Source organism: Nelumbo lutea, chromosome 4, assembly GCF_056320005.1.
Source record: "Nelumbo lutea isolate HS-2025 chromosome 4, American lotus-T2T, whole genome shotgun sequence".
Lineage (NCBI taxonomy): Eukaryota > Viridiplantae > Streptophyta > Magnoliopsida > Proteales > Nelumbonaceae > Nelumbo > Nelumbo lutea.
The window spans coordinates 24936220-24960400 of NC_142687.1; the positions used below are offsets into that span (position 1 = coordinate 24936220).

The window sequence follows — 24181 nt, forward strand, 5'->3', positions numbered from 1 at the left end:
GAGACAGGCTGCCCCAACATTCTTGGCAGCACATCAGTGTTAGACTTGGCTAAAAACATTCTAAACTACTACGAGTCTCGTAAGTGTCTAGTTTAAGGGTAATTACATAGAAACACAACAAATATAACATGAATCAATTGTATACTTTTATTCATTTACAATAAATGGATGTGTACATCAATCTGATTGGAGCTAAATGCATACACTATCTAACAAAAATATATATTCAAAACACAAAAAATCAATAGGTTTAAGAATATTAATGTTATTTATAAATCAACATTTTTATAAATTTCATCATGAAATTATATAGTAACAATATAAATTATAATTTCATGAGTTATTCAATTTAAATATTATTCAAATAATAAAAATTTAACATTAAAAAATAACATTATTTAAATATTTCAACAACTAAAAATCTTAAAAAACATTAAAAATAGTTAAATAATATAACAAAATATTGAATATTACTTAATAACATTCAAATGATGAAAAATTTTAAATATTTTACATATTTTTTAGATATTTAAATAACAAAATATTTAACATGAAAAAATTAAATAGTTAAAATAATGAATTTATGTAATAAATTTAAAAAAAAAAACTTAAAAGTAGAAAAATAATTATAATAGAATTCATAATATTCATATCAATAATAATTTAATCTTTTACAAAATTAATAACAAATTATGTAATAATAGTACAATTATAATTTTATGGATTATTATATTTCATTTTTCAAGAATTTAAATAACAATATTATTTCAATAACTAATTTAACTTATATCAATTAATAATTATAGAAAATAACTATCAATAAAATTATATTTATTAGTTATAATTTCACAATAGTAGTGTATATTCATTATATATTTATATATACTATAATTAATATTTATTTTATTTTCAGTAATTATTTATTCTTTTTATAAATATGCATTCAATAATTATTTATAAATGTATTTTTTTTGTTACTTATAGAAAATTATCAATAATTATTGTAGATTAAAAAAATATTATTTAACTTTTGAAATTTCATTTATCGTATTTATTATATTTTTGTTATAAATTTATTTTTAGTAATTATATATTTTTTATAATTTATAGATTAATACTTATTAGAGATTAAGCTATTATTTAAGATTACACTATTTATTGAATAATTTAGTAAATTTTCAGTATTTATTATAATTTTGTAATTATTGTATTTTTATTATATATCTATTATATTTTCATTATAAACTTATTTTCAATGATTGTGTATGTTTGCTATAAATTTTCAAAAATTATTGGAGATTAAACTATTGTTATTTATTAGATATTAGACTATAAATTTCGTTGAAATTATGAGTGGTCAATCATTAGTTCACTTAAGTTGTATGTTGTTTTGCCAACCAAATTGATCTGGTCAAGTTCGTAGTTTGTCACTCCAAACCAATTGACAATTAGTGAAAATCCACCAACTCGGGTTGTATCGATTTGGGTTTATTGTTTAACTTTCGCTTAACAAAGCATGGGTCTCCGTCACCATGCCTCTCATTGCTCCATTATCTCCATCCTACATTCTCTTTGACTTTCTTTTCTCTCCCCTTCCCACCACTCCCATTAAGCCATGCCATCCAACTACCTAAAAATATTCATTTAATTTCTCTCTTAAGGCATATCATTTAAACTAATAGGAAAGTATAGTGTTGACCCACTCTCTAATCAATTCCTAAAATACATCCCCAATCAATATCCATTATCCCTCATTTAAAATATTAATATTAATTAATAAATAATTGAATACCGTTAATATTTAATCCCACCCATATTCAATGAATATTAAATAGTGTTATTACCAAAAGTTAATAAATATGGTTTGTAAATTACCAAAAATTAAATTTTCTTATTAGTACGGTTAATAAATTACAAAAAATTAATAAATATTGTTATTAGTTAACTCATTAACAACATTTTATAGAAATTGAAAACTCTTTAATTAATTTATATAAATTGATAATTATATTTAATAATTATAAAAGAGTATAAAATTTTATTTATTGCTATTATTATAACTAATAACCAAATACAAATGGGGGTACAAAATACTACAATGTTAGAAAATGAAATTATTAATTATTTTATATTGAAAAATAAAAGATAAAATAGTGTAATTTTGTTAGTAAACTACCAATAAAAAAGTATATTTAATAACAATTAAAAAAAAATCAATAAATCCCCATAGTTACACAAATGTAATATTTTTTTTCAAAAAATTTCATAAAATTATATTTTCATAAAATAATATTTTTGAAATTAAAAGATATAAAGTATTTGAAGGTTTACTTAAAATGCATTAAATAATTATTAAAAAATATTAGAATATTTTGGAACTTTTAGGAAAATTTATTACATTTTATAGATTTTGGAAAACCATTAAAATTTTATGTAATTTTCATTGCAAATTATTGAAAATTATTAATGATAAATGACTATGGGAAATGGAAAACTATATTTTGAACAAATAATTAAGATAAATCAATACAATATTGGAAAAAATAAAATTATTGGTTAGTTTATATTCGAATTTTTAAGATAAATTAGTATAACTCTATGAGTAAATCATTTAAAAAGAAAATAAATTATTTCATAAAAGTTTAAATAAATTTTCAAATTTACACGTGCAATAAATTTTTAAAAAATTTCATAAAATTATATTTTTGAATATTAAAGACAATTTAGTCTAGTTTTATAAAATTACCATGTGGTTGATACTCAATATATCATTTTGATACTTTCTATCATCAAATTGAATATTGGGTTGTTTTCAAAACTGGATCAAGCCAGATTGTTAGACCGGAAAGATTGGGAACTGGACACCGTTTCACCTCAAAACCACTATTTGTCCAAAAATCGTTTATTTGGTTAGTGAACCACTGACTTGGGTGGTCGAACCGTAAACATAGACAACAGTTTTTGGCCTTTTTTGTTTTTAAAATTTTTATTTTTTTTGTTAGAACGGGTCATCCATTCAAACTGAACAATCAGACCGTTTGACCCCGAAATGGTTCCCTATCCAGTCCAATTTTAAACACCTTATATGGGGAATGGAATGCCTTGCGTTGAGCTTTGCTTGGTGTGCGGTATGGCCTAGCCCATGGCCCGACCCATGGACCAGCCTGACCCACAGCATGGCACGGGCTTGTGTGGGTTTGAGTCGTGGGTCGTGCTGAATCGACCCCCTCAAATTACCGGGGATGAGGCAAGGAAATTCGAGGATTCTCCATCATTGATGAGGAGTGGGGTGCCTTGCCCCTGAACTCGCCCGATATTGAGGAGTGGTTACCTTACCTTAACTCGCATAACATTGGGGACAAAGTGGGGATAGGGTAAAGTGTCTTAACTATGGGGCATGGAAAGGGATAGGGTGCCTTGACTTGAATCCACCTTGTTGTCATTCCTATATAATTGTTAATTATTAGTGAAATTAATAAAAATATTACCTTTTATAATTTTATTTATTTATTTATTTAAAATTAATACAAATTATTAATAAAACAAAATTTAAAATTTCAATAATTATTTAAAATAATAAAAAGAATAAAATTATTAAAATTACTACAAATTATTAATAAAACAAAATTTATTAAAAAATATTTATTCATATTCAATTAACAATAATTATTTTTTATAAATCAACATTAAATAAAAAATAAAGTTATTAAATCTTTCATAATTTTCCGTGCATCGCAGCTAGTTTATCTTATTATTCATAAGAGTGGAATGTGTGTGTGATGAACAAATCCAATTCGGATCCAACCCGATTCAAGTTTCACTCTAAGCACCGATGCGATGCCGAAACCGATACTTGCCTTGCCTCACGTGGTCAAGTCCTCAGTCCTCACCTCTCTAGGATGCTCTCCACTATATCTTCGCCTCTCTTGCACGTGACACTCAACTTATGTATATATATACTTGATGCAACAGTATAACTACATAGAAAAACAGAAGAGTTTAGCAAAACAGAGGGAGAAAGAAAAGACCGCCAGGCCAGGGTTCTCTATCTTCACTGTTTAGAGTTCTTTGTATGCTGTCGTCTATCTGCTTCTACTGCTGAAATCATGGCAGCAGAGGCGTCGAGATCTAGTGGGTCCGCCGATTCTTACATCGGCAGTCTGATTAGCTTGACATCTAAGTGCGAAATCCGATACGAAGGTGTCCTCTACAATATCAACACCGAAGAATCTAGCATCGGATTGAGAAATGGTACCCCTTCGATTCATAGGGTTTTCGCTTGCTTCTTAATTTGTAGTATTTTTTGTAGCGTTTTGAGTCCTCGGCTTCTAATTTGATGGCTTTTAGGGTCTTCTATCTTAGTTGATCTGAAGTTGGACCTTATGTTTTTGGTTTTGATTATTGCTAGATGGATTGAAGTTGCTTCGAGGGTTTTGCTTTAATTTTGTTATCCTTGATTTTTTTTGGATTCTGGATTTTGGAAATTTAGTGCGCTTTGAAAAACTTTCTCCCCGTTCGCATGACATCCGCATATAGATGAAGAGGAAAAAATTCGCTTCCTTTTCTGATACTACTTCTCCGTCTTTGAATTTCATGGAAATTGCAGTCACTTTCAGGCGTTTCTCCCTTCTATCTTCTTTGTTAGGATACAATAAAGACTATTGACTCTTGAGTACCCTTTAGCGTTTCTTTGTGCATGTTCCTCACGCACGCGTGCTACAATTTATACTAGAATCATCTCAATTTCGGGTATGATTTTGAAGTGTGGCAGTTTTCAGTCCTTTTGGTTGCTCACTTCCTACTGGTCGGGTCGTATGACCATAAAATTTGTCAAAGCTGCTTTGCATATGTATAATCAGTGTTTCATGAACACAGACACGGGAGTGGAAATTCAACACACGTCCAAGAGTCCGACTCAGAAAGATGGGAAAACATGGACTCTCGCGTCTATGCAAAACTATATGCTATTAAACTAGTTCATATATATATATATATATATATATATATATAATTTTAACATTATATGCTTGCAAAAAATGTTGCCTTTATTACCAAGCATGCTTGATATGAAAGAATGGGTTTCATCTTTCTACGGTAGCTGTTAGTTTATGTCAAATAAACTAAAAGATAAAAAAAGAAATGTTAGTTGACATATTGCTTGTGAATCTGATTGATAAGAAATTGTTTGACAACTATACATCTCATTGAATGGCATTGGTACTTCACAGAGCATGTTGTGACTACGAATAGTAGGCAAAATAGCAAGGCCCTGTTTAGGTTATTTTTTTAGATGTGTAATGTATGAAGTACTTTTGTGTCTTTCAAGGTAAAACCTAGTCTGAAAACACTTCTGGTGTTTGGATAAGCATATAAACACGAAGCTAGAATTCATAGCTTTGTGTTTTAGTTGGTCACATGTGTTTCACATGACACTTCTTTTTCATTTCTTAGACTGTTCTTTTGCTCCCTAAACCCCTAGCTGAATGAAAAATTTGTGAATGACATGTCATTTCGAAAGTACAAAAATAATGCCATATTACATGTGTGTCCACATGGCATATTTGATGCAACAACATAGCCTTTAGAGGCTTCCAAAATGCATTACTGAATAGTTGACATGTCATATATGTATGTTCTGATGTCAAAGCATGGAAGTAGATTATTGTATCTAAGGGTTTATTCGTAATTTTTACCATGAAAAGCATGTTCTGAAAATACATTTTACCAAACAGGTTTCACAGTACAAGGTATACAATAAAATCCCTAAAGCAGGTTATTAACACAAAGACAAAAGTCTATCCAAACACAGCCTAAGTTAGGAATCATTTTTGTTTCCAGTCCTTGCTAAAGGATTGCCATGCCATTTGGTTGAGTTAATAACAATATTGTATTTCAGAGGAATGAAATATTACAAGAAGTTTATTTTCATTGGGTGGGCTAAATGTTTCTTGAGAAATTGAGTAAGAAGTGTCTTAAGGAACATAAACAAAGAGAAAAAAATATTACAGAAATTTCTCATGTTATCCTGCTATAATGATTCTTTTGGCATGTCTTAGATGTTAGATTATGTTTAATCAATGCACGTATATGCATTTCTATGAGTTCATATTCTTTCTTCTTTATGAACTAGCATTTACTTGAGGGAACTCTGCTCCACCAATGAAAACAGTGATAGCTTCTTTATGCTGCTCGCATGATATAAGATAGGAAAAAAGAAATTAGTAATAACTTCTTACACTGGCCTCCTTCAAGTTAACAATCAAGTAATAAACTACCACAGAGCTGACTTATGAAGCAAAAATGATTTTGCTACCAGAGATTTGGTTATAGATTTTCTTTTTAAGGCCTCTAACCCTGTCTCATCAAATAAAAGCACATGTGCCTCGACCAAGTTATCAGGCATTCACCTGAATGGTGAATACCCTCCTGCTTGGTTATCCTTTTACTGAATGCTTGTTTTCTCTTGTATGCTTTTGAACATTACAGCCATCTTTCTCCTAGTTACAAGCAACTATTGCATTTCCACCATCTTTCACTTCTAGTTAAAGACAACCCTCAGTTCTACTTGTTTTTCGACCCATGTTTTTCTTCAGACATCAGGTTTTTTGTGGCTCCAAATGCAAATTTTCCTTTTCAAGAACATCAGGCTATTGGAAAAAGTTTTGGATGTGGAGTGTATCTTTGAATTGAATTCAGATTTGTATTGATCCAACTTGAATTCATTATATTTACATACTTAAACAAAGTGTCCTGGCCTCCTGGGTTACATTGTGTGTATGTCATATGAAGCTCAGGTCCAATCCAAAGATTCACTTAGATTTGATTGGTTGGTTTTTACTTTTGGAGTCACATACTTGTAAGGGGTAACTGATAAGAACTATCTAGGAAAGCAATACAACTAGAAGCTAAGAGTGTTAGTTGGGAGGCCGTTTTTTGAGAATCTTTTTGTAAACAGTGAATCGAAGTCTGATTTTATAGTGTAAAGTGCTCAGTTTTGTATATTCCCACTGTCCAGTCTCCAGTTGCATAGGGGCTTTTTTCCTTTTGGGTTCAATACAATACAACATTTTACCTTCCTCAGAAAAAAAAACCACTGAGCATCTATAGTTACTTGATATATCTAAGCAGAATATTCTTATGTATTATGAAAATTGTATGTTCAGCGTTTCTTGAATTGTGTGGTGATGTCACTCTTGTGCCTAATTGGAAGGAAGCTGAGTTTAAGGACTTTCAATGTTTTGATGGGGACTAAGCTAATTATTCCTAGCAATCATAATGCTACTTTAACTGTGAGATTTTCCATTGAGAGGGAAAGTAAGCATTTCAGTATGCCAATTTTAACACAATAAGAAGTTTCTTGTATCTTTTATTGCTTTCTATGTGCATCTGTTTTAAAGGGAAATGCATTTTTTTTTTGAAAGGTAAGATAAATTTTATTAGACACCAGCAAGCATATGGTACAACAGCTCTTTAGCCTCAAAGAGAACAGCCAGGAAAACAGAACAGATTACAAGCTCCAAAGGGAATGGGATCTTAACAACTCAGATGCATTCTGATTTTTGAAATCAGATTTAACAGATACCCAAGAAATCAGTCTAATAACAGCAGATTGGATTAATCCTTCTAGGAAATACATTAACATGTTTCACTTCTGTTATCAGTGTTTTCTTGTATTTCATTTCTTCACATTGGGTGAGTAGAACTCAGCACTAATTTGAAAATTTATTCCAATTTGTCTCTTTTGTCTTGGCAGTAAGATCATTTGGAACTGAAGGACGGAAAAAGGATGGTCCACAAGTTCCTCCAAGTGACAAAGTTTATGAGTACATATTATTCCGAGGAAGTGATATCAAGGTACAAGATATAAACATAGGGAAATGTGCTACATAAGTTAAATGGATAGATCAATGCCTATGCATACAGTACCAAAGTTGTGTTTCTTTCACAAGGAGCTAGATAAATTGTAATTTTTTTCATCGGTGTTAAGTTGGATAGTTTCACCTTTGTTTTTGTCAATGTTTTAAAAGTCCAAGGCTCAAAAAAGGCACATGGGTCAATTTGTGCCTGAGGTGTAAGTCGCAAGGTGAGTCGTGCACCTTTTTGAAGCAAGGTGCAAAAATAAAAAATGCTAAAAAATACAAAAAATTCAGAAAAATTTAAAAAATGCTAAAAAATAATAAATATAATATTAATAAAAAATATAAACTTAAATTTTAAAATAAATGTTTTAAAGAACCTATTGTTATAATTAAAATACATAAACATAGCATATAAAGCATATTCAAATGAGAATTTAAAAATAAAATCAAACATATAAAACGTTTTCAAGCATGTAAAACCCATAATCTCTCTCTCTCTCTCTCTCTCTTTTCCCCTCAATTGTATTACTTCAAGTAGCTAATGTGATGTAAAACATATTACATTCTTGATTCTATGAGCCACCTTTGTGCTACGCTCTGAGAACCCCTTATTTGGTAATGCTGTTCATTCATTCATTCTAATAAAATTCCTTATTAAAAAGCAATTAAATTTATAAAATCATTATTTTTTTTTTGTGTGAGAACTAAGAATTTAAGACCCTAACATGGACTTGTTTGGTTTTCTCTTTATCTCCTGTATTAACTTCCATCATATGAGATAGAGACTGAAAAGTTTCAGTATGATTGCAGGATTTACAGGTTAAATCTTCTCCACCTGTTCAGAGTACACAACCCATACACAATGATCCTGCCATTATACAGGTTAAATATATGTCTTTTTTGTATGTGGCACATTGAATCATTATACTTCATTATTTTGATAGTCGATGCATTAAATTATATTACATATCAAAAGCCTTGCTATCCAAGATACGAGATAGTAAGAACAAGCAAAAAATAGCTTACAGCTGGTTATTAACTTATAGAATTTCTTATGCAGTCTCACTACCCTCACCCAGCATCTGTTTCTACAAGCTTGCCTTCTGCTGCGGCTGGTGGGCCTGTAACAGATCTTAATTCCCACACAGCACAGATGGGACTTCCTAGGTCAACATTCCAAGGTGGCCTGCCTTTATATCAGCCTGGAGGGAGTTTGGGATCATGGGGGTCTTCAGGTCCTCCTCCAAGTGCAAATGGTAGTGGTTTACCTATGCCTATGTATTGGCAAGGATACTATGGACCTTCCAGTGGGCTTCCTCATGTGCCACAACAATCTATGCTACGACCTCCTCCTGGCTTGTCAGTGCCTCCTTCCCTGCAGCAACCAATGCAATATCCTGGAATGAATGCATCATTGCCCACAGGAGTGTCAAATTTGCCATCATTACCAGCAGGAGCTTCAAACTTACCAGAGTTCCCCCCTCCCTTGCTTCCACCTGTTAGTTCCAGCTCTGTAAACTTAACTTCTTCACTACCTTCATCTACTTTGGCACCATCTTTGCCTCCTGCCCAGTCTATTGCATTAAGTTCTGAAGCAACACCAAGTTTGATATCAAATAAGGCCCCTTCTCCTGCTCTTTCTATGGTGTCTCTGAATGCCAGTTTGCCTCTGGTTTCTCCTTTGACTACTACCAATCTGGATATAAATGCCATTGTACCATCAATCTCCAACAAACCTAAGGCAGCTCCTGGTCCAGCATTGCCATATCAAACTATGCCCCAGTCGGTTTCGTCTTTAGTTGGGACATCCAGTTCAAGTCAGTCTGAAACATCAACACCTTCCTTGGTAACCCCAGGTCAGCTGTTGCAGCCTGGACCAACATCAATATCTTTGTCTCAGTCTTGTCAAATCACTCAAAAAGATGTGGAGGTAGTTCAAGCATCCCAATCAGAAATAGTGGCTCCAGCACCAACATCAGCTCAAGCACCAACCCCAGCACCTGCACCAGTAGAAGTGAAGGCACCCGTATTGCCTTTACCTAAATCTGATCAAAAGGTACTGTGGTCATATCTGAATTCTCTTTGGTAAAATATCCATTATCATCTCAAATGGAATTTATTTTAGGTAATTACCTTGAAGACAGGAAGAGTTAATTATAAGTTTATTACTTAAAGAGATTTCTTAAATTTTCTTAAGAATGAATGTTTCATGTTCAATAACCATTTTTTTGTTTAACTAAGCTTTCTCTGAAGGCACCGGCCAGTGAATTAATCTTTAAAAGCTCTACAACTGAAAAAGACAGAGAAAAATGAGGAATAAAGAGGCTTTAGTTCTGGGCTTCTTTCTATCTTAGATGTGGGTTCAAGTGGTTAATCTATAGGAGTTGGTCCAATATGTCTTCCCTTTTTCCCACACCATATCACAAATTAGAGTTAAAGTCCAAAAGACAAAGTGATAGGAAGAAGTAGCGGATTAGTGGTGAACATTCCATTAATAAATGTTAAAGACCTCTGTCATTGTTTTAGTTTTTACACTAAAAGAATGTTCTTGTCAACCCACCTAGGGGAGTAGCTGACTTAATAGTTAACGTTCCATGCATTACTGTATCTTCACAGTTGGATGGTATACACACATTTGAAAGTGAAACTAAAGGGATGAGTTCAATGGGTATTGTGTCCCTAAGTTTATCAATATTCCAAGTTCTAATCTCTTTGTTGATCAATTCTTCCACTTTGAGATTTGGATTTTGAATTGTGGTCCATTGATCAAGAAGGGGATTAATAAGAGGACCAGAGTTGGTCTAATTATCAGTCCAAAAATGGATTAACTCACCATTACCTACTCTCCATTTAAACCCTCTCACATTCGATGGAATCATTTTTAGGGTTGTGATGATGATTTGGTTAATTAGCTATAGTAGAAGATGTTTTTTTTGACTTCTAGTCCATAAAATGAATTGGAACTGTTATATGAGCTAAGGCTTTTCAATCATTTTTATATTTTACATAGATTCCATTTCATGCTTAACTTGCTTTTGGCATTCTTTGTTTTGTAATGAAAACCAATATCATGTTTGAGTTTTTTTAGTGTTAGAATCATACATATAATTTCATGCTTAGTGTTTTTTTGACTTCTTCAATTTCTTAGCTTGTTATATTTTAATCTTTCTTGCTTATGAGGATTCTAATTTATGACTTTTCACTTCTTGTAGCTAAATGGAACTCCACAGACTCGTCCTACAAATAGGGGCCGTGAGAGAGGAAGAGGAAATGGGGTAATATGTTGCTTCCTTTTGTTTTTCCATTCCCTTTAGGATGTTGAGTTTTAATTGGCTTAAAACTATCCCCCCCCTCCCCCCCCCCCCCCCAAAAAAAAAGCTTGGGTCAATGAGTTATCATCAAATCCGTACTGTTTTTTAGTTTCATATAGGCACATAATCACCATTATTCTGTAGTTCTGCAGGTTCCAATGTTCTTGCTTCTGTTCTTGTTTCCTTTTTCTTTCATTTCAGTGAACGGCAGAGATCTTTTATTTTGATGGTAGAATTTCATGGCTAGCTGACCCTATATAGTTGGGATAAGGCTTAAATGATGATAATGGATAGAATTTCTAGTCTCCAGATGGGCTACCCATAGTTTATGTTACTCTGATAATAACATGCAAAACTGTAAATGCACAGATCAATGTTATTGCATTATGATGCAGTTGTTCTTTTTCCCCAACTGTGAATGTTGAGGGGCCTGGATCACCCCACAAATGTTACCTTCCTCATCCCTAATCACCCCCCCAATTCTAGAGGGGCCTGGATTGCCCACACAACTCCCATCAAAATTTAGTTTCAACCAGCCACTAGGTAGAGGTGACCAATCCGCTGCTGCAATCTGTCTTTTAGAAGAAGAGGCAGCTATAGCCGCCCAAGTTCTGAAAAAATCATCTACCTTAAAGTCTGAGAAAAGAACCAAGGTCTTGGCCCATTGTGCTACTCTAAGGCTGTGTTTGGTTTGAAGGAAAAGGTAGGGAAACCTTTACAAACCTTGTATAGCCTAAGGGTTATGACCTCAATCAATGCCTCCTTATTTCTTTCGTTTTCCCCAATATTCTAGAGTTTCTTTCCTCCCAATCTGTCCAAACCACTGCTGCCCTTGTACATTTCCATATCTATCTGCCCCTCCTAGTAGGACAGCTACAAACAGAAGGGCTAAACAACTCTCCCAAGTTAACAGGAGGAAGCCAACTGTGACCCAAATGTGAAGTGAACCAGTTCCAGATAAAACCAACAAAAGTGCAAAAAAGCATTAGGTGATGGATTTTTGGGTTGTAGCTAAGTGTCCCAAACAGGATGGAAAGTGGTTTTATGTCTTTTATGTAGATCAAGAAAGCATTAGGTTATTATTCTTCACTCCTCAAGTATAAGAGGGGCACATGAGGGAGAAAGGTATTGATTTTTTTTTCATCTGTCGGAGCATGTCAGCAAAATTGTTAATTATACAGAGTACAATTTTCCAATAAAACCCTTTATCTTTGGAGTAATATGACCATCATGTGATGCCTTTATTTGGAAAAGTCTAGGAGTAGAGGAGGGGATGCATCCAAATTTTTGAGGAAGAGGGAATAATAAAGGATTCATGATATATCCATAGACCTTACCCTTTAATCCAAATCTGTCACCTAGGAAGAAAACATCAATCTAATTAACTTGTGTCTAGCCGCATTTGAAATATCTAAGGTCTCCTCCTCTAAAACCTTGATCTGAAAATATTCCTGTGGAAAAAAGGAAGCCAAAACGTGAACCTGTCTATTTTTACAAGGGGAAATGAAGTATCTAGGGAAATTAGAACATAGCGGTCTATCTTCCCACAAGATATCTTTCCAAAACCAGATCTTGGTCCCAGTGATATTACTATACATAACACGAAAAAAAGAAAAAAAAGGATAGTTTGCCCAAGTGCTTTCCGAGGGCATTGGAGGGTAACCCAACTAGAAGATCTTGAGTCCCATTGGTGATCATGCTTGCTTCTTTGATTGAACGTCAAAAGTATTATTGGGAATTTCCATAATAGCTTACATACCTAGTAAACCTATAATTTTCTAACTTCCTAATTTCAATTCACCATCTATCTTCCAAATATTAGACCAAATTCACAACCATCATCTATTTTAGGCTGGTATTGAAATATTGAATATGATTAAAGGTGCTCTTACATTAAAATATTTTCAAAAGGGGAGTAAATTAGAGAGGTAGAGGAACTTCTCTCTAAAAGATATTTACATAGATAGCTAGAAAATATAGCCTTGCAACAAAAATTAGTTAACCTCCGATTTCATGTTTTGCCATATCCATTGTTAAATTGTTTCTTACTCATTTGACCCATGTCCTTTTTTGTCTGCCCTTAGCCCTCGTAGCCACCTCAACTTGTAACCTCCCCCTCCCTCCACACAAACACAAAAAAAGGAAAAATACACACACAATGAAAAAAAAGGATGTAACAGAATCAAATTTCCTTGAAATCCTTAGGAATAGAAGGAAAAGAAGGGTGATTAGGGAAGTTTTTAGGAAAGAGAAATTGGATATTGTGTTAATTCAAGAATCAAAGGAGACATGGTTGGATAGAAGAGGGGTGAGGATTGTGTGGTCAGCTAGAGGTTTAAGTTGGGCTTTTGCACAATCATGCGGAGCTCCATGGGGGCATCATAACAATTTGGAAGAATGAGGAGATGGAATGTACCAAATAATTAGCATTGGGAGGGAGGAGCATTGGAAGGAATTAGCAGCTATAAGGGAAAGGGAAAGGGATGAGTGTTGGGAGGAATTAGCAGCTATAAAGGGTCTGGAGTCGTCCTTGGTGTTTGGGGGGTGATTTTAATGTCATTAGATGAATGAAACAAGCAATCCTGACCATAGGGTTACCTCTAGCATGAAGAAGTTCAACCTTCTTATGGATTCCTTTGAGTTGAGAGAGCTGCCAACATTGCAAGCAAATTTCACTTGCGCCAATTTTCAAGAACCCCTTTGACTAGATAGATTCTTATTCTCTTCAAATTGGGAGAATGCTGGAGGGTATTGGTGGTAAGGGCTCTTCCTAGATAAACTTCATGTCATTGTCTAATTAGGCTTTCACAAGGAAAAAAAGGAGGACCTTGTCCTTTTCGATTTGAGAACATGTGGTTGCTTCATGCCTTCATCCTGATTTTATAAAGAAAGTAGTCAGTACAATATCGGTGGGAAGAAGATTAGGTGGAAAGGGTATATGTTCTATAAAAAGCTACAAGCTTTGAAAGCCAGGTTCAATGAGTGGGACAAAGAGGAGTTTGGGAGAGTGCAAGAAAGAAAGGTGTAGATTCAAGAAATTGATATAGGGGAAGCAGAGAGAAGATTCAGGGTAGGAAAAAGGGAAGAAAGATGCAAATTGAAACAAGAATTATAGGAAATCATTAGAAGAGAGGAGGTAAGTTTGAGACCAAAGTCTAGATGTAAATGGCTAAGGGAGGGAGATGGGAATGCCAAATTCTTTCATATCCTGGCAAATGGAAGAAGGAGGAAGAATGTTGTGGAGAGGCTGGAATGGAATGGAGAGTAGGAGAAGTGCTTGCAAGAGAGGAAGAGATAGTAAGAGCTTTTGTGGATCATTTTAGAGCCACTTATGACATCCCAAGTAGAATGACAGGATATTTATGATTTTGAGCGGCAATCTAGTAGAGAACTTATGGAAGAATTAGAAAGAAATTTTGAGGGCTAAGAAGTAAAAGATGATGGGTTTTTGATGGAAAGATCTAACATCTTGGGTCCAAATGACTTCATAATGGCCTATTATCAAGATTGTTGGGAAGCATAGCTGGTGACTTGATGGAGATGGAGGTATTCTTAGAATTCTTTGAGAGAGAGGCAAGATTAATTCAGGTGCTAATGCTACCTTTATACCTTTGATTCCCCAAAAGGTGGATGCAAATCACCCCAAGGATTTTAGACCCATTAGCCTGATTGGTAGAATGTATAAGGTCATCTCTAGCCTTGAGGATCAAAAAGGTACTTCCATCCCTAATTTCTATGGACCAAAGAGCATTTTTGTCCGGAAGGTAAATTACTGAACAAATCCTTTTTGCCAATGGGTGTGTGGATTATAGAAAAAGACAAGGAGAAAAGGGACTGAGAGATAGAGAGAGCAACATCCTAGCTTTGTTTTCAGGCCCTGTTGGAATAGGAGACTCAAATAGATCAGAGATCTTAGCGGCTGTACAAGGCATCCAGATTGCTGAAAAGTTAGGAGTTCAACACTTGATAGTTGAAGGAGACTCTAAAATTGTTGTGGGATGGCTGACAAAGCCAGCTTCAGCTATGTGGCGATATAGAGATTTATTGAGGAAAGTCAATTGGCTCACAAAATATGACAGTTACCTCTCTTTGGGTAGAAAGATCAGCAAATTCCTTAGCGGATGGACTAGCTAAGCAAGGGATTTCTAGGGATCATTTGTTTTGGGCTGCTATGTAGTTTTATTTCTGTTTATTTTTGCTTATCCGATTCTTAATTGATGTAATATTTTGTTGGAAGAGGTAACAACTCGTGCCTCTTCATGGGTTTCCTGTATTGCCTTATATTCTGATTTAATAAATTATTTTCATTCATCAAAAAAGAAAAGGGACTGTTTTGCAAACTTGACTTGGAAAAGTCTTATGATTTGGTGGACTAGGGTTTTTTGTTTGAAGTTTTGAAAAATAGAGGTTTTGGAGAAAGATGGTGTAGATAGGCCAAGGTTCTGTGTCTACTTGCCACTACTCTCCATTTTGCTAATGGTGCAGCCAGGGGTCTTTTCCCTGCAAAGAGAGGTGTTTGAGACAAGGGGACCCCCTCTCCTTCTTCCTTTTTCACCTTGATAGTGGATGTTCTGAGTGTCATGATCTCTAGAGCTAGACTCTAGAAATCTTATTAGAGGGTGTATAGTAGGAAGGCAAGAAGTAGTTCTGTAGTTGTCACCCATTTACAATTTGCAAATGATTTAATTATCTTTTGTGAGGGAGAGCCAGAGGAGATCGTTAATATCAAAGTGATGATAGAATTTTAGAAGGTCTCTAACTTGAGAGTAAATTGGAATAAAAGGTATGTAGTTGGGATTAATAGGCTAGAAGATGAGGTGCCTTCCTTGACAAGAACTTTAGGTTGTGGGGTAGGTAAGTGGTCTTTAAAGTATTTAGGCATACCATTTGGAGTAAACCCAAGGATACAAAGTTTCTGGTACCTAGTTTTGGAAAGATTCACTAAGAGATCAGTAGGGTGGAAGAGAAGCTACAAACTACATCTCACTATGTTAAGACACAAATAAAGGGAATAGAGGGACAAGTGTACAAGAAAAGGCCACGCCAGCCTTTAAGTAATGTAATTGATAGCCAACCACTAGAACAAACTAAATAAACAAACTGGACAAGTGGAGAGGCTGATATAACAGAATTGTAACGGAAGTGTTATAAATAAGGAATGGAAGCCAGAAGAGGAGGTATTGATTTTGGGAATTCAGTCACTCTCTCTCTCTCTCTCTCACACTCGTTTAGGAGGCAGGCTTCCTCGAAAAGTTCTTGAGTTAGGCAGTTACCTAACAAGTTGGTATCAGAGCCAAGATGCCGAGCACAAGGTCGTCTGTGATGGAGAACAGGGTCGACAACATGGAAGGAGAAATGCAAAGATTATTGGCTGACGTCAAAGAAATAAAAGAGAGCTTCGCGTCCTTGCTTGGGCGACTGAAACAAACACCACCAGTGCCGAATTGGGAAGGGCAGGAAGAACGTAGTGACACTAGTCATCGAAGCGGATCAAGAACAAGAATCGAGTTTCTCGTCTTTGCAAGGGGGGATCCCGCGTCTTGGCTTTTGCGAACTGAAAGGTACTTCAATTACTACAACACGCCGGGACCCGGATCGTGTTCCACTAGCTTCCGCACACCTGGAAGGAGAGGCAATCGTCTGGTACCAGTGGTACTGGCGACTACACCCAAGAACCACATGGGTGGACTTCACCGATGCCTTAACCATGAGATTTTGAGTCTCGGCTTTTGACAACTATGATGAAAGCCTCGCTAAGCTACGACAGACCGGCTCCGTCCAAGATTTTTAGATGGCGTTCAAAAGGTAGTTGTGCGCGTGCAAGGGTGGCTAGAAAACGCACTGGTCGGCAGTTTTGTTGGTGGACTCAAGGAAGAATTGCGGTTGGAGGTTAAAGCCATGCAACCCACCACCGTTCTTGACGCAGCAACCTTAGCTCGACTCCATGAAGACAAACTAAATTGGGCAAGAAGGATTAATCGACCCTTGGGAGCTGCGGTCAGACCAGGTATACTGAATCCAGAACCGGGTATCTTGGGTAAACAGGAGTCCAGACCAGGAGTAGGAATCACAAGCAAGGAAGCCAACTCTGGTTCAGGCCCTAGATCAGCCAAGAGGTTAACCTGGGTTGAGATGCGACCCTAACGAGAAAAGGGCCTTTGTTATGCATGTGGAGACAAATTCGGACTGGGCCATCGCTGTAAGATTCCGCAAGTATTCTTCCTTCAGCCCGAAACCGAAAACGTCGAGCAATCAATAGACATTGACGAGCCAGTGGACAACCAAGAATGGGGGCAATGGACAAAGGAATATCTAGAAGTATCCCTGCAAGCCTTGACCGGTCTTGCCTCCTCTCAAACTATGAGAGTAACCGGATTGGTACAAGGGCGCCATGTGTCGGTTCTTATAGACAATGGCAGCACTCTCAATTTCATTACTCAAACATTGGTCAGACAACTGGGGATTCCAGTCCAACCATGTTTAGCATTCCGGGTGCACGTAGCTAATGGGAGCAACCTGGTGTCTGATAGTACATGCACAGGATTAAAACTGAAGATACAAGGATACGAGTTTGAGGTAGATCTACATCCCCTGGAAATCAGTGGAGCAGATGTAGTTCTCGGAGTCCAATGGTTAAGGCAACTAGGGCCGGTGATATGTGACTGGGCCCGTCTCACAATGGACTTTCAAGTGGGCAACTCACAGGTGCATATTCAAAGATAGATTTCCAAGGATCCGGGATCCATTAGTCTCGCCACCCTAAGAAAATAGGCAACAGACCCAACCCACATCATTTTAATGTAGATAGACTCCCACGGGAATAGCCCAATTCTAGCCCAAGGAAGTAACTCCAGCAGATCCGAAGAAGTCCACATACAACTACAATAGTTACTTCAGAAGTTTCCAATGATCTTCCAAGAGCCTAAGGATCTACCACCGAGACGTGCCCATGATCATTGCATTCCATTGCTGCCCGGAACGACACCCACAAATGTAAGGCCCTATCGTTACCCCTATTTTTAGAAACTAGAGATTGAGAGACAAGTGCAATATATGCTCGATAGAAAAATTATACAACCCAACCAAAGCCCATTCTCCTTGCCGGTATTACTTGTGAAAAAGAAGGATGGGTCATGGCAGTTTTGTATAGACTATAGGCCCCTGAACAACATTACTGTGAAGGATCGATTCCCCATACCGGTAATCGATGAACTACTAGAACTCGGCCGGGCTATGAGGGTCTATGAGGGTGACAATATTCTCTAAACTAGACCTGAGATCGGGATATCATCAAATTTGGGTCTATGAGGGTGACATCCACAAGACTGCCTTTCATAAACACGAGGGGCATTATGAGTTTTTGGTCATGCCGTTTGGGTTGACCAATGCGCCAGCTACGTTCCAAGTACTTATGAATGACATATTTCAACCCCATTTGCGCAAATTTATACTCGTTTTTTTCGATATATACTTGTATATAGCGCTACATGGGACGGACAACTAGTACATAGACAAATCACCGTGGAACTACTAAGGACTCAAACTCTTTGCAAAGGAGTCAAAGTGCGCATTTGGACAGACTCAAGTACACTACTTAGGGCACGTAGTCGAAAACGACATTGTAGCAGCAAACCCGAAAAAGATCTCAAGCATGATAAATTGGCCCCGACCTCAAAATGTTAAGGAGTTATGGGGCTTCTTGGGTCTGACAGGGTATTAGCGGTGATTCATTAGAGGGTATGGATTGATTGCTGCCCCCTTGACAAGTTTACTTAAGAAGAATGGTTTCTGTTGGACTAGGGAGGCCCAACAGGCCTTTGAGATGCTCAAAACAACTGTTTTGGCCCCACCGACGCTTGCACTTCCAGACTTCTCAAAGGACTTCATCATTGAATGTGGCGTCAAGCCAAGGAGTAGGTGCGGTTCTCATGCAAGAAGAAAGGCCACTAGCGTTTTTCAGCAAAGCATTGGCAGCACAAAAAATGGGCCAAGTCAGTATACGAACGAGAACAGATAGCAATTGTTCTCGCAGTTCAGAGGTGGCGACCCTACCTTCTAGGGAGGAGGTTCATCATACGAACTGACCACCATAGCCTGAAATTTCTGTTAGAGCAGTTCGTATTATCCCCCAGAACAGCAACGATGGATAGCCAAATTACTCGGCTATGATTATGTCATTAAATACAAGGCAGGGCACACTAACAAGGTGGCAGATGCGCTGTCACGCCAACCACAACTATTTCCATTACTTCTCACGGGCTCAACGTGTTTCATCATGAGTTAGTTAAGGGAAGAAGCTGAAAGACACCCATAACTGAACAAACTGTGTTCATAGGTCCAAGAGGACCTTACCAGCCACCCAGGGTACACAGTGGAGAATAACTTGTTATTGTATAAACGTCGAATGGTGATACCACAAGATTCAGCCGATATTGAACAGCTTCTTGAAGTGTTCCACTCATCACTAGCAGGAAGACACTTGGGGATTTGGCACACTTAGAAGAGACTAGCCACCCAATTTCACTGGAAAGGCATGCGAAATTTGGTCCAAAAATCCATAGCCGAATGCGTCATTTGCCAGAAAAATAAGGTTGATACCCAGTCTCCAGCAGGCTTGCTACAACCACTCCCAATTCCTACACAAGTGTGGGCAGATATATCCATGGACTTCATAACGGGGCTTCCCCTTTCCTATGGCAAGTCTGTCATTCTCGTAGTTGTTGATAGATTCACCAAATACTGCCATTTTCTCCCTCTTTCTCACCCCTTTACAGCTTCAATGGTGGCTGAGATTTTTACTAAGGAGGTGGCACGACTGCATGGTACCCCTAACTCTATTGTCTCAGACTGCGATCCATTTTTTATGAGTCGTTTCTGGGTAGAACTTTTTCGACTACAGGGAGTGAAACTCTTCAAATCTACCAGCTACCATCCTCAAACAGATGGGCAAACTGAGGTGGTCAACTGGAGTTTGGAAACCTATCTAAGGTGCTATGCAGGGGATAGGCCACGTTAGTGGCTCAAGTGGCTTCATTGGGCGGAATGGTGGTACAATACCACATATCACAATGCAACAGGAATGACTCCCTTCCGGGCTCTATATGGACGGGACCCACCTCCCCTACTCCCATATGAGAAAGGGTCTACAGCAGTAGTAGTGGAAGACCAACTCCTCCAGCGAGATAGGGTGTTACAAGATCTCAAATCCCACCTCCGTCGAGCCCAACAATGGATGGCAGACTCTTACAACAGAAAGCATAGGCCTGTCCAGCACCAGATTGGGGCGCAAGTCTTCCTCAGTAGCAGGCCACGGGTGGAACAAACTGAGCCCAAGGTACTTTGGCCCATTTCGGATTGTGGAACGCATTGGGTCTGTGGCATACAGGCTTGACCTTCCAGCAACATCAAAATTGCACCCTGTATTTCATGTATCTCTATTAAAGAAATGACCAAAACAGGAGCAATAACAACAACCACCCTCCCTTCATTCTTGGAAGATCGCCAAATTCAAACTGAGCCCACCCAGATAACAGATTTCAGGTGGATACACAAAGGGAATCACATCGAACCAGAGGCATAGGTGGTATGGTCAGGTCTCCCACTTGAAGATGCAACTTGGGAACCTTACTTGGACTTACAAAATAGATTTCCACATCTTGACCTTGAGGGCAAGGTCGCTTTCAAGGGAGGAGGGACTGTTAAGACACAAATAAAGGGAATAGAAGGACAAGCGTACAAGAAAAAGGCCATGTCAGCCTTTAAGTAATGTAACTGACAGCCAACCACTAGAACAAACTGGACAAGTGGAGAGGCTGATTTAACAGAATTGTAACGGAAGTGTTATAAATAAGGAAAGGAAGCCAGAAGAGGAGATATTGATTTTGGGAATTCAGTCTCTCTCTCTCTCTCTCAGTCTCTCTCTCTCTCTTTTTCTCTCTCTCTCGTTCAGGAGGCAGACTTCCTCGAAAATTCCCTGAGTTAGGCAGTTACCTAACACACTAGGGAGTAGAATCACTTCAATAATTAAGTTAACACTAGCAAACTATAGTGACCAAAGAACCAGATAAGGCGTTTCAAGCCAGCCAATCTGCAGCTTGATTCGATTCACGATAAGCGTGTTTGAAGTTGATGCTCAAGTTGAACATGGATGAGAGACTGAGACACTCTTTGGTGATGCTTTCCAATTCCCTGTGGGGGCTTTACCTTTCCTCTGAGGCAGTCGGTCAATCACGAGCTTCGGATCTCCCTTAATGATAAGCGGATTATCACTAGAATCTGTAGCAATTTTGATGGCTTCCCAAGCTTCGGCTAGATTTATTGATGATTAACCAATGGTATAAGCCTTGATATCAAGAACTGAGTTCTGATGGTTCCTGAAAATACACTCTATAGCGTACCAACCATCAGTTCTGTATGAGGAATCGAAGCTGATCTTAATGGTCCCAGGATTGGGGTTGAGCGAAGAGCTACCCTCATCTTGTGTAGCTCCTATATGTTTATATAAAAAAGTTAACGCTAGTAAATCTGTCAGTATACTTCTTGTCTACCTTCGAAGTGCCTATTCAGGTTGTGGATCAAATTGAAAAAAATAATGAGAGACTTAACCCAGGGATTCTTAAAAGGATCATCTAGTGAAATGGGAAGTGGCTTCTAGGGAAAAGGAAAAGGGGTTTAGGGATCGGAAATGTCAGATTAAGAAACATAGCATTGCTAGGTAAGTGGTTGTGGAGATTTCGGAAGGAGCAAGAAAGCTTATGGCATAGAGTGATAGGAAGGATGCATGGATGTGCTTCAAAGAATAAAACCAAATTAGTGCTTATCCCCACATGTCTGTAGCCTTTGCTTGAAGATTGGTGAGATGGTAAATCATCTATTAATTTGTAGTCCTCTTGTTACTCATTTGGGATTGGCTCTCCTCTCTCTTTGGTCACAGGTGAAATCCTCCTACAAGTGTGGCGGAGCTTTTTGACTCTAGCTTTTTGGCTCTTTGGTCACAGGTGAAATCCTCCTACAAGGGCAGTAATTATTCGGGTAGCATGGAAAGAGAGGAATAACAGGATTTTCAAAGGGCAAATAAAGAAGAGTATATGAACTCATAGAAGGGTTCACCATCAAGGCTATACATTGTCTGAAATCGTTGGATCTTTTCAAGGACTTCTCCATAGATGATTTATTTAGAGGTTGGAGCACAATAGCGGGCTCTTCCTGTTCATTTATTACCATCAAGAGGATTGGTCCCCTCCTTTACATTTTAGTGTGAAACTGGATTTTGATGGCATCTCTGTAGGTAATCCCTCCCCCCGGAATTGGGGGTGTTTTTAGAGATGTGGGAGGAAGGCCACAATCCTAAGGCTTTAACCCTCTGTCAGTAAGAATTGTAAGTAAGAATATACCTAAGGGGGAACACCACAATCAGTAAGATTTGACTACCATGTCAGTAAGAATTGTAAGTTTGTTCACCTAAGGGGGAACACCACAATCCTAAGGCTTTCCTCACTGACGTGGTAGTCAAATCTTCTCCTAATGGACCTACTTCAAAAGGCTACTTCATCTTTGAAAATGGTGTCTAACATCAATAGCTATCTCCTTTTGTGTCCTGTGCTTATTGGGTCAAGCAAGTCTAAGGCCTCAGATAACTGTTGGTAAAAAAATGCTGGGGCACTGAATGCCATGTGCAATGCATGAGTTGTATTTGCTGAATGCATATCATCTTGGACGTACAAGATGGTTTGTTGAACTTGTGTACTGTCTTATTTTGGTCATGTGTAAGGGAAACAAACAATGAACTTCCATTTCCTAGGGTAGCCTCAGCTCGACATCTAATCAATCATTTGCATAGTGGAATTTGTGTCTAAAATATAATCATTGTAGCCACATGCTTGGTTCGATGCAAAATAAGTTATCAAAAACAAAAATAAAAAAACTGCTAGGGAAATAGCATAGCTGTTGGATGACAGGGACATGAACTATAGCATATTTTACTGCTTAATTTTGGAGAGGAAAAGTGGTTTAAAGTCTGTAATAAATGTACGTGGCAAGAATTTGATAACATGACCGACTCTTTTACTCACAGAATTCGCATCCTGTTACCAAATTCACGGAGGACTTTGATTTCATGGCAATGAATGAGAAATTCAAGAAGGATGAAGTATGGGGTCATCTTGGTAAGAGTAGCAAGATGCAGTCGAGAGATAAAGAAGGTGATGGAAAAGAGGATGATGGATTTGATTATCAAGATGAGGATGAAGCTGGATCCTCGAAACTTGAGGTTAAGGTTAGATTACTATCATTTATAAACAAAAACTAAATGGGAAGTTTTATGTTGAATGCACTTATTCTGGTCAGTAAATTTTTAATCAGCTCATCTACTGCGTGTCTACTTCTCTGCAGCCTGTTTACTGTAAGGACGACTTCTTTGATTCTATTTCTTGCAATTCACTTGATCGTGGGTCACGAAATGGAAGGACCAAGTTCTCCGAGCAGATGAAAATAGATACCGAGGTAATGTAATGTTCCATTTTGGATTTGTTCTTGACTAACAAGTTGGTTAGTTTTTTAACTGGAGCTTCTTTCTTGGTTCGTTTACAGACTTTTGGCGACTTTCCAAGGCATCGGGGTGGTCGTGGTGGGCGTGGGCCAGGCCGTGGTGGGCGTGGGCGGGGTTCCTATTATGGAAGGGGTTATGGCTACTATGTTGGTAGAGGTCGGGGTCAGACATTCTCGAGTCGTGCTACCTAGTAGGGGATTGACATGTCATGTTGTCACCCGGTAGGGGTTTGATTGTTCCGTGTTATCTGTCGCCACTAAACTTGGAGAATTTGATATTTTGTGAGGTTATAGGAAGAAGCCACTGAAACAGATTACTAATGAGTAATGATGGAGGGCTATGCCTGTAATGTCTGTGTCCACTGCTTCATTGACTGACCGACTGTTGCAAAAATAAACAAAGCCAAGACCAAGAAGGGATTTCCGTAGAAAAGGTGAAAATAAGCGTATATTATCATTTCCAAA

At 37.3% G+C, this 24181-nt stretch overlaps 1 protein-coding gene across 1 annotated transcript; it reads left to right on the plus strand.

The window, feature by feature from the left end:
* The first annotated feature begins 3983 nt into the window (after nucleotides 1–3983).
* DCP5 (decapping 5) lies at nucleotides 3984–24181 on the plus strand. The gene is made up of 8 exons (XM_088981978.1): nucleotides 3984–4251; nucleotides 7754–7854; nucleotides 8670–8741; nucleotides 8920–9915; nucleotides 11072–11134; nucleotides 23244–23444; nucleotides 23561–23671; nucleotides 23759–24181. The coding sequence occupies exons 1-8, from the start codon at nucleotides 4107–4109 to the stop codon at nucleotides 23906–23908; spliced, it is 1839 nt and encodes a 612-aa protein (XP_088838104.1). The 5' UTR covers nucleotides 3984–4106; the 3' UTR covers nucleotides 23909–24181.

Bases quoted from the DNA above. Each gene is read 5' to 3' on its own strand.
- DCP5 (XM_088981978.1), top strand. From the start codon at position 4,107: ATGGCAGCAGAGGCGTCGAGATCTAGTGGGTCCGCCGATTCTTACATC. The intron at 9,916-11,071 runs GTACTGTGGTCA...CACTTCTTGTAG, and splicing joins TACCTAAATCTGATCAAAAG to CTAAATGGAACTCCACAGAC. The intron at 23,672-23,758 runs GTAATGTAATGT...GTTCGTTTACAG, and splicing joins AGATGAAAATAGATACCGAG to ACTTTTGGCGACTTTCCAAG.